The 10,232-nt window shown below is 63.6% G+C and overlaps 1 protein-coding gene across 1 annotated transcript; it reads left to right on the top strand.

The window, feature by feature from the left end:
* LOC311512659 (protein NKG7-like) lies at positions 1-6,506 on the top strand. The gene is made up of 5 exons (XM_084614010.1): positions 1-53; positions 5,190-5,398; positions 5,590-5,736; positions 5,937-6,071; positions 6,252-6,506. Exons 2-5 carry the CDS (start codon positions 5,224-5,226, stop codon positions 6,284-6,286), a joined length of 492 nt encoding a protein of 163 aa, XP_084470136.1. The 5' UTR covers positions 1-53; positions 5,190-5,223; the 3' UTR covers positions 6,287-6,506.
* The last annotated feature ends 3,726 nt before the right edge of the window (positions 6,507-10,232 follow it).

Raw genomic sequence — 10,232 nt, 5'->3', positions numbered from 1 at the left:
GTCAGGGCTGGAGCCGGAGCCAACCCTGCGGGGGAGCAGGCGACGAAGAGCAGGTGAAGGGGGAGCTTGGGATGGGGGGGTTCGAGTGTCTGTCTGGACCCACAACCCCTTCTGGCCCACCCCAACCCCGCCCCCATCCGGCCAGCCCTAAACCCCCACCTCCATCCGCAAACGTACCCACCCTCCAGCCACCCCCCCCCACACCCCTCTGCCTGTCCCTCCCCCCACACACCCCTCTGCCCCTCTGTCCAGCCAGCCCCAAACCCCCACCTCCATCCACAAACGTACCCACCCTCCAGCCACTCCCCCACACACCCCTCTGCCTGTCCCTCCCCCCACACACCCCTCTGCCCCTCTGTCCAGCCAGCCCCAAACCCCCACCTCCATCCACAAACGTACCCACCCTCCAGCCACCCCCCCCCACACCCCTCTGCCCCTCTGTCCAGCCAGCCCCAAACCCCCACCTCCATCCACAAACGTACCCACCCTCCAGCCACTCCCCCACACACCCCTCTGCCTGTCCCTCCCCCCACACACCCCTCTGCCCCTCTGTCCAGCCAGCCCCAAACCCCCACCTCCATCCACAAACGTACCCACCCTCCAGCCACTCCCCCACACACCCCTCTGCCTGTCCCTCCCCCCACACACCCCTCTGCCCCTCTGTCCAGCCAGCCCCAAACCCCCACCTCCATCCACAAACGTACCCACCCTCCAGCCACCCCCCCCCACACCCCTCTGCCCCTCTGTCCAGCCAGCCCCAAACCCCCACCTCCATCCGCAAACGTACCCATCCTCCAGCCACCTCCCCACACACCCCTCTGCCTGTCCCTCCCCCCCCACACCCCTCTGCCCCTCTGTCCAGCCAGCCCCAAACCCCCACCTCCATCCACAAACGTACCCACCCTCCAGCCACTCCCCCACACACCCCTCTGCCTGTCCCTCCCCCCACACACCCCTCTGCCCCTCTGTCCAGCCAGCCCCAAACCCCCACCTCCATCCGCAAACGTACCCACCCTCCAGCCACCTCCCCACACACCCCTCTGCCTGTCCCTCCCCCCCCACACCCCTCTGCCCCTCTGTCCAGCCAGCCCCAAACCCCCACCTCCATCCACAAACGTACCCACCCTCCAGCCACTCTCCCACACACCCCTCTGCCTGTCCCTCCCCCCACACACCCCTCTGCCCCTCTGTCCAGCCAGCCCCAAACCCCCACCTCCATCCACAAACGTACCCATCCTCCAGCCACCTCCCCACACACCCCTCTGCCTGTCCCTCCCCCCACACACCCCTCTGCCCCTCTGTCCAGCCAGCCCCAAAGCCCCACCTCCATCCGCAAACGTACCCACCCTCCAGCCACCCCCCCCACCCCTCTGTCTGTCCCTCCCCTCACACACCCCTATGTCCAACCAACCCCCACCTCTGTCCACAAATATACCCACCCACTGGCCATCCCCCCGACACCACTCCATCCATTCATGCATCCCCTCACACACATCCCGTCTGTCCAGCCATCCCCTCGCCCTCCATCCATACATCTGTCCACCCCCACACACCCCTCTGTCCGTCCGTCCATCCCCAAACCCCCACCTCCATCCGCAAATGTACCCACCCTCCGTCCAGCCATCCCCTCGCCCTCCATCCATACATCTGTTCACCCCCACACACCCCTCCGTCCATCCATCTGCCCATCCCCTCACACACCCACCCTCTGTCCATCCCCTCACACACCTCTTTGTCCGTCCAGCCATCCCCTCGTATGCCCCTCTGTCCGTCCGTCCCCTCACACACCGCTCTGTCCATCCCCGTACACACCCCTCTCTCTAAGCTGCGGGTCTCACCCTCCATCTCTCGGGCTGTGATTTGGGTGTGGTCCTGCCCCCCACCCTGCCCCATAGCACATGGTTAGTGGGTGTCGGGTTTCCTCTTCCTCCCCCTTCGGTTCGTCTTTCCCCCTCACTGGGACGAGTGGGCACAGGGACCCCGGGGCCCAGCCCAGCTTTCCGCCCCTCCCCCGCCCCCGCCCCTCACAGAGACCCCCTGGTTATACAGGGACCCCTCGCCCGGCACTGAGACCCCTGAATGGCAGGTGCCCAGCCCACCTAGAGCACCCCCTTTGGGAACCTCAACCTGTCCCACCCCCGCCCCATCCATCCATCCCTCCCCACCCCATACACACCTCACCCCACCCATCCATTCCTCCCCACACACCCCACCCTATCCAGCCCTCCAGGGCTCCCTCACCCCATCCCTCCCCACATGCCCCACCCCCCACACATCTCACCCCATTCCTCCATCCTTCCCCACCCCCCACATCCACCGCATCCCATCCCTCCCCACACGCCCCACCCCATCCATCCCTCCAGCCCTCCCTCCCCACACACCCCAGCCCTCCAGGCCTCCCTCCCCACCCCCCACTCCCCCCACACCTCCCCCATCCCTCCATCCCTCCCCACACCACACACATCTCACCCCATTCCTCCATCCTTCCCCACCCCCCCGTCCACCGCATCCCATCCCTCCCCATATCTCCCACCCCACAAACATATCACCCCATTCCTCCATCCCTCCCCACACACCCCATCCCATCCCATTCCTCCCTACACACAGCCTGTCAGGGCTGAATCCCCACTCTGTCACTCCGAGTGCAGAAGTGGGGGCCCCGCAAGGATTTTAAAAGTTAATAGTGGCCACCCCCCAGGCTGGCATTAAACCCCCGGGCTTGCAGCTTCTCTCTGACCTTGGCTCGCTGAACGCTGCCAGCACCCAAATGCAAGAAACCCCCCTTGGACCCAGGAAGGCGCCCTGGGGAATCCCTCCCCGTGGGGCGCCCTCGAGCCCTTTCACCCCCCTCCGGGGAAGAGCTGAGACAGAAAACAAAGGCGATGAGCAGGGGCTATCAGCTAATTAAGCAACACGGGCCCAAACCTCTTAGGGACACCAAAAAATCGGATCCTGTTCTGAAAAAAGGTAAATTTTATTAAAAAAATCCCCCAAACATCTGGATTTTAGGCTTTTGCTCGATTTTAAAAGAGCCATTCCAAACCCAAGCACCCAAACGAGCGTCCTTGGGGGTTCAGCGTAAAGGTTACAAGCCAACAAAAGCAACTGGGGTTAGCACAGAGGAGTCCACGAGCCAAACCGAAATAAAAGAAATAACCCTGATCCCGTCTAGCTAAACCTTGTGATCCACCGGCACGAGGTCGATCTGGGCGTGATCGGCTCATACCTGGCTTCGCGGCTCATGGCAGGGCTGCTCCGTCCCTCCAGCCCCAGAGAACAGACAAAGGGAAAGTTTCTTTCCCAATTTTAAAAAAGTTCGACCTTCCCCTTGGCCCTGTGGGCCAGGCGCCCCCTTTCCCTTCTTGCCCAGGGGGACTTTTTACTCCTTTACAGGTAAAGCAAGTCGAGGACAGCTACCAAGAGGGATTTGACAGGTAACTGGCTGGGTGGGTGTCCATCAAAGGGAGCTACCCCCCCTCTTATTTATCACACACCCCATCCATCCCTCCAGCTCTCCCCCACACCTCCAACCCTCCCCACACGCCCCACTTCCTCCCTCCATTCCTCCCCACACACACCCCATCCATCCCTCCAGCTCTCCCCCACACCTCCAACCCTCCCCACACGCCCCACCCCCTCCCTCCATTCCTCCCCACACACACCCCATCCATCCCTCCAGCTCTCCCCCACACCTCCAACCCTCCCCACACGCCCCACTTCCTCCCTCCATTCCTCCCCACACACACCCCATCCATCCCTCCAGCTCTCCCCCACACCTCCAACCCTCCCCACACGCCCCACTTCCTCCCTCCATTCCTCCCCCCCCCACACCCCATCCAGCCCTCCAGCTCTCCCCCACACCTCCAACCCTCCCCACATGCCCCACTTCCTCCCTCCATTCCTCCCCCCCCACACCCCATCCAGCCCTCCAGCTCTCCCCCACACCTCCAACCCTCCCCACACGCCCCACCTCCTCCCTCCATTCCTCCCCACACACACCCCATCCATCCCTCCAGCTCTCCCCCACACCTCCAACCCTCCCCACACGCCCCACCTCCTCCCTCCATTCCTCCCCCCCACACCCCATCCATCCCTCCAGCTCTCCCCCACACCTCCAACCCTCCCCACACGCCCCACTTCCTCCCTCCATTCCTCCCCCCCCACACCCCATCCAGCCCTCCAGCTCTCCCCCACACCTCCAACCCTCCCCACACGCCCCACCTCCTCCCTCCATTCCTCCCCACACACACCCCATCCATCCCTCCAGCTCTCCCCCACACCTCCAACCCTCCCCACACGCCCCACTTCCTCCCTCCATTCCTCCCCCCCCACACCCCATCCATCCCTCCAGCTCTCCCCCACACCTCCAACCCTCCCCACACGCCCCACCTCCTCCCTCCATTCCTCCCCCCCCACACCCCATCCAGCCCTCCAGCTCTCCCCCACACCTCCAACCCTCCCCACACGCCCCACCCCCTCCCTCCATTCCTCCCCACACACACCCCATCCATCCCTCCAGCTCTCCCCCACACCTCCAACCCTCCCCACACGCCCCACCCCCTCTCTCCATCCCTCCCCACACACACCCCATCCATCCCTCCAGCCCTCCCCACACGCCCTGATCCCATCCCTCTCCCCACCCTCCCTCCACCCTCCCCACACACCCTGCCCCCTCCCTCCCTCCTGCCCCACCCACCCCCTTCCCATCCCTCTCCCCACCCTCCCCACACACCCTGCCTGCTCCCTCCCTCCATCCTTCCCCACCCACCCCCTTCCCATCCCTCTCCCCACCTACCATCCACCCTCCCCACACACACTGTCCCATCCCTCCCCACATATCCATCCCTCCTCCCCCACCCACACCCCATCCTCCATCCCTCCCCACACACCCACATCCCTCCCCATGCACATCCCTCTGTCCATCCCTCCCTTCCCACACGCCCCACCCCATCCCTCCTTCTCCATACACACACCCTCTACCCCTCCCCACACCCCATCCATCCACCTGTCCATCCCCACTCCTCCATCCACCTCTCCCCACATGCCCCGCCCCATCCCTCCATCCGTCCCACACGCACCCATCGACCTGGATCCATCTGTGGAGCGGCCTGAGGTCCAGGTCCCAAGGCTCTGGTTCAGCCCAGCTGCTCTGGGCCAGGATTTGCTTCTGACTCATTCCCCACCCCCAGCTGCTTCCCGGATCCCAGCGCTGCCCCCCACGCGATGGCGTCTCCCCGGATCCTCAGCACCGTCCTGGCCCTGCTCAGCCTCCTGCTGCTGCTGGTGGCCCTGGGCTCCGACCACTGGCTGGTGGACGATGCCGTCCTCGAGTCCCTCCATGAGGGGCTGTGGAAGAGCTGCCTGAATTCGGTGTGTGGACAAATTTCTTCAGCATCAGGTAAGGGCAGCCCGGCTCCGCCAGGGATCCCACCTCTGCCACCAACCAGCATCTTTGGGCAGGTCTGTCCCTGGCTGTGGGAGGGGAATGGGGGCTAGTGGTTAGAGCAGGGGGGGTTGGGTGGCAGGACTCCTGGGTTCTCTGACCAGTTCAATGCAGTGTTGTTTATTTAACCTGGTCCTTTACTACAGTCTCTTTAAAGGTCACCAGGGTTTTCACAGTGCTGGGCGTGATCGCTGGGTCGGTCTCCTCGTTCGCTCTTCTCGCCTCGTTCCTGCACTCCCACCCCGGCTCCGTGTCCCTGACCTTGGTCTCCTTCCTGGGCAGCTTCAGTGCGGGTACGTCCCCCCTTCCGCCCTCCCGCGGGAACTCATCTTCCCCCGCCCACAGCCAGAGGAGGGGAACTGAGCCCCAGCCGCCCCCGTCCCAGAATCCTGCCCTGGGCTCTGGCAGCTCCCCCCGGTGGTGGGACGGGGCAGGGGCTGGGGCTGTGCGTGGGCCGCCCTAAGGGGTGTCCGTCCTGTTCCCTTTGCCCCAGGGCTCTGTGCCATGATCGCGCTGGCCGTGTACACAGGGGAGTTCGCTGGGGCCGTGAATGCCGCCCAGCGCCAAGTCACCTTCGGCTGGTCCTTCGGCCTCGGCTGGGCCTCCTTCCCCCTCTTCCTCATCACCGGTGAGTGCAACATAGGGGAGTGTCGAAAGGCAGCTGCCTCTGGGGTGGGGCGCAGGGGCTGGTGTTACAGGGACCCCTCGCCCGGCGCTGAGATGCAGCCACCTCTGGGGTGGGGGGCTGCGTACCAGTAGATGATGCTCCCATTGCTGCTCTGAGCCCATTTCTCTTCTCTCCCCCCAGGTGTGGTGACGCTGGTCGCCCACCAACCCTCCTAGAGCCGAGTGTGGGGCCCACGGTGGCACCAAGGATGGGGCCGGGAGCCTAGTGGGCCGGATGGAGCCTGCAGTGTCCTGGGACCTATTCCCCCAACAGCCGCGAGCAGGGGGCAGTGTGTGTGTGTGAGAGAGAGAGAGGGTCCCTACTGCACCCTGCTGGACCCCCCAGCAATGAGCCCCCCCCCCTTGTTCCATGGAGATTAAAGATCCTGTTCTCTAAGACTCCTCTCTGGTGGTTTAATCCCCCCCCCCATGACCCCCAGACTCCCCTCCCATGTCCATCAAAGGTCTTCTGGGTTCTCTCCCTGGCGGTAGGAGGGGAGTGGGGTCTGGTAATTAGAGCTGGGCGGGGGCTAGGAGTCAGGACTCCTGGGTTCTCTCCCTGGCAGTAGGAGGGGAGTGGGGTCTGGGGCTTAAAGCAGGGGGTCTAGGAGCCAGGACAGCTGCTGGGCAGGGGATGGGACACGAGGTCTTTCCCCGCTAGGGGGCGCCAGCTCCCATCCAGGAAGTGGGGGCGGGGGTGGGGGCAGAATCTGGCTGGCTCTGGGGCGAGGAATGGCCTAGTTACCATAATTACTCACAGAGACGTGCAACCCCACAATAAGCCACCCAACTAATGTAGCTCTGTGCCGCCCCCCCCCACATATCTACTCACACACACACACACACACACACAGGCTCAATTCTAACCTACCCACAGGCCGTGTCCCAGTCGCTACCATATTGACTGGCATACGATCGCCAGCTCCATTATAAGCCGCCCACCTGACAGAAGTTCGAGGAGGGAGGTGACCTTTTGGGGGGCTTCCCACTGGCGTCTGGGGGGCATTTGCTGCCCCCTGCTGTCTGCAGGTGGGAACCCTGCCTGCCCCCCACTACGGCCACAGGCTCTGTGAGTCCCCACACTTCCCTCTGCCACCTGCCCATCTTGGCTAACAGCTGCTATTGGACGGATCCTCCAGGAACTTGTCATCCTTTTTTGAAGCCAGTTCTAGGTTTGGTCCTCACAACAGCCCCCGGGCAAGGAGTTCCACAGGTTAACGGCATGGCGGTTGGGGGGGGTGAGAAACAGTTCTTTGTGTAGTTTTCATTAAACCTGCCATCTGTTCATTTTGCCAGGTGCCCCCTGGTTTGCATGTTATGTGACGGGAGGAGGGGGCCCCCGGCTGCAAGGACAGCCAGCCTGTGAAACGTACCACAGCTTTGGGTGCGACAAATCGGTCGCTTTGCTGTTGATTTAGCCCGTGACCTTAGCTGTGAGTTTGCCCAGCTGGCCTTTTGATTTCCTCTGTACCCAACGCTGACTTTCAGGCCTCGTCACTGAGCAGCTGCCGTGCCGGAGTGAATCCGGTCGCGTTCGCGTTCCCTCGACGCCGGCGTGTGTGGGAACCGGGGCTGGGGACTACGGCGCTGGGGCAGGACGCTGGCCTTTGCTGAGCTGACGGACCCGTACGGCACCAGGCGCGGACTGGGTCGCGCACGCCGCAGATCTCCAGCAGGGAGCGGGGAGGGACCGAGCACTTGCTGGGGTTGCTCTGAAGTTTAATTCGGGAGTAGCCGGGTGGTGAAGCCAGCCACAGGCTGGAGGCCGGGTGTGGGCAGAGGCCGGGGGGCAGTTTGCCAGCAAAGCAGCATCTTGGGCTGGAAGGTGGAGGGGACACGGCTGCTCACCAGCCAAGCTCGCACCCCGGAAAACCTCACCCCGGTCAGCCAGGCACATTTCCAGCAGCTGGTGTGAAAACCAGGGCCGGGGTGTGGGAGAGGCCCAGGGGCTGAGCGCACAGGCGGTGGGGGAGGGACGCAGGGAGAGGGCACTGCCCCCAGCTCTGTGTGCGCATGGATGGGGGCAGGCGGGACGCTGGACTTCAGGGGCCCGTGGGTCAGTGCTGTGTGGGGCTGGGCGGTTTTGGCAGGAAGTGGTTTCCCTCTGGGAGGTGGGAGTTGCAGTATCTCTGGTTCGGCACCCGCTCAGTTCTGGGCTGGGCGCAGAATCACCCGGGCCCTGGGTAAGTACAGACAGACCCTGTGTGTGAGTCCCAGCCCCGGTCCACTCTAACCACTCATCCCCAGTCCCCTCCCCGAGCCAGGGCTAGAACCCAGGAGTCCTGGCTCCCAGCCCCCCCCCAGCGCTAACCACTAGACCCCGCTCCCCTGCTCTGCAAAGTCATTTCCCCATCCTCTTTCCCACCATGCAGCGATCTGGGACCCGCTGAGAGGAGCAAATCGCGGAGCCCGTGAGTCCAGGCGCTGGCAGCCCCCCGGGGGCTGCTGAGCGGGAGGGTGTGGGTGCAAGGAGCCAGCCAGATGCCCCCTTCCACCAAGCTCTGCATTGAAATCATCCTCGCACTGCTCTGCCAGGGTAAGAGAACAACAGCAGAGACAGCTGGGCCGGCAGGAATCCCTCAGAGCTGGGGATGGAACCCAGGAGTCCTGGCTCCCAGTCCCCCCTCCTCTAACCCACTAGACTCCACTCCACTCCCCTCCCAGAGTGGGGGATAGAACCCAAGAGTCCTGGCTCCCAGCCCCCCCCCCCAACCCACTAGACTCCACTCCACTCCCCTCCCAGAGCTGGGGATGGAACCCAGGAGTCCTGGCTCCCAGTCTCCCCCTCCCTACTAGACTCCAATCCCCTTCCATTCCCTCCCATAGTCAGGGACAGAACCCAGGAGTCCTGGTCCCAGCCCCCCCTCCTCTAACCCACTGGACCCCACTCCGCTCTCCGCTTTTCCCCGCTCTGTCAGTGAGACGCTTTGCGGCAAGAGGTGCCCCAGGGGCTTCTTTTGTAAGGTCACTACATGGGAAACGTTTGAGCCAGAAACATGGAGAACTGCCCCTAGGTTGCGGTTTCTTCAGTCGGCGGCTTGGTTTGTGCTTTGGGCCGTTCGGACGTCGATGCCCCACTTGAATCTGCAGGGGGCAGGTTGGTGCCATCTTGGGTTCCTGGGATGTTCCTCCCCTGGTTTGGCTTCAACACTGGGGGGCGATGGGGGATTTCGGGGGGTGGCAGGGAAATCCCTGAGACTGGACAAATAAATTACTGTTTGGGGAATTACAGGGGCTCTGGCAATGCTGTGGGGTGGGGGGAACCCAGGGCTGGGCTAGCAGGGGGCTGTGGGTCAGGGCTGAGGGGCACGGGCAGAGCTCTGTGTGGGGCTGGGGTGGATCGGGGGGCACGGGTGGGGAATGAGGGGCACGGGCAGAGCTCTGTGTGGGGGCACGGGTGGATCGGGGGGCACGGGTAGGGACTGAGGGGCACGGGCAGAGCTCTGTGTGGGGTGGGGGTGGATCGGGGGGGCGCGGGTCGGGCCTGAGGGGCACCGGCAAAGCTGGTCTGTTTCCCCGGCAAGTCGGCTCTGCCAGGAGCCCGTCTATCAGATCCACGTCCCGTCCCGTGTCACGGCCCAGCAGGGTCTCTGCGTCCTGCTCCCCTGTAATTTCACAGCCAAGTTCGAGTCCTCTGGGGTCGCCTACAAATACTGGTTCCTTAAGGACGACAACAGGGACACTGGCCCGGCCGTGGCCACCACAGATCCTGGCAGGGCCCTTCGGGAGCCTGGGTGCTGGATCCACATGGTAGGGGACTCCCTGAGCATCAGCAACATGAGGGCCCGAGACAGGGCCCACTACTACTTCCGCTTCATGAAGGGAGACTTTCAGTACAGCTACATGGAGGCCCAACCGCCGGTGGACGTGACAGGTGAGGCCGGCGGGTCCTGGAGAGCTCAGCAGTATTAACTCTGCTTATAGCCAGTGGCAGGGAGTTCTGGAGATTAACAACATCCAGTGGCAGGGAGTCCCACTGGTTAAGCCCACTAATACCCAGTGGCAATGAGTTCCGGGGATTAACCCCAGTAATTCCCCACTGAGTTGAATTTTAATGGTGTGGTCTGCTTCGAGTTGATGGAGGAGCCAGTGCCGGGGGTCCCCAAGGTGCTGCTGTCCGGAC

Source organism: Lepidochelys olivacea, assembly GCF_965140295.1.
Source record: "Lepidochelys olivacea isolate rLepOli2 genome assembly, chromosome: 24".
Lineage (NCBI taxonomy): Eukaryota > Metazoa > Chordata > Testudines > Cheloniidae > Lepidochelys > Lepidochelys olivacea.
This window is presented reverse-complemented; position numbering and strand designations above follow the sequence as displayed.

What these genes read in the sequence shown, in the direction of transcription:
- LOC311512659 (XM_084614010.1), top strand. Translation starts at nt 5,224, where the DNA reads ATGGCGTCTCCCCGGATCCTCAGCACCGTCCTGGCCCTGCTCAGCCTC. An exon ending in ACAAATTTCTTCAGCATCAG is followed by an intron (nt 5,399 to 5,589) that starts GTAAGGGCAGCC and finishes CCTTTACTACAG; the next exon opens with TCTCTTTAAAGGTCACCAGG. An exon ending in CCTGGGCAGCTTCAGTGCGG is followed by an intron (nt 5,737 to 5,936) that starts GTACGTCCCCCC and finishes CCTTTGCCCCAG; the next exon opens with GGCTCTGTGCCATGATCGCG.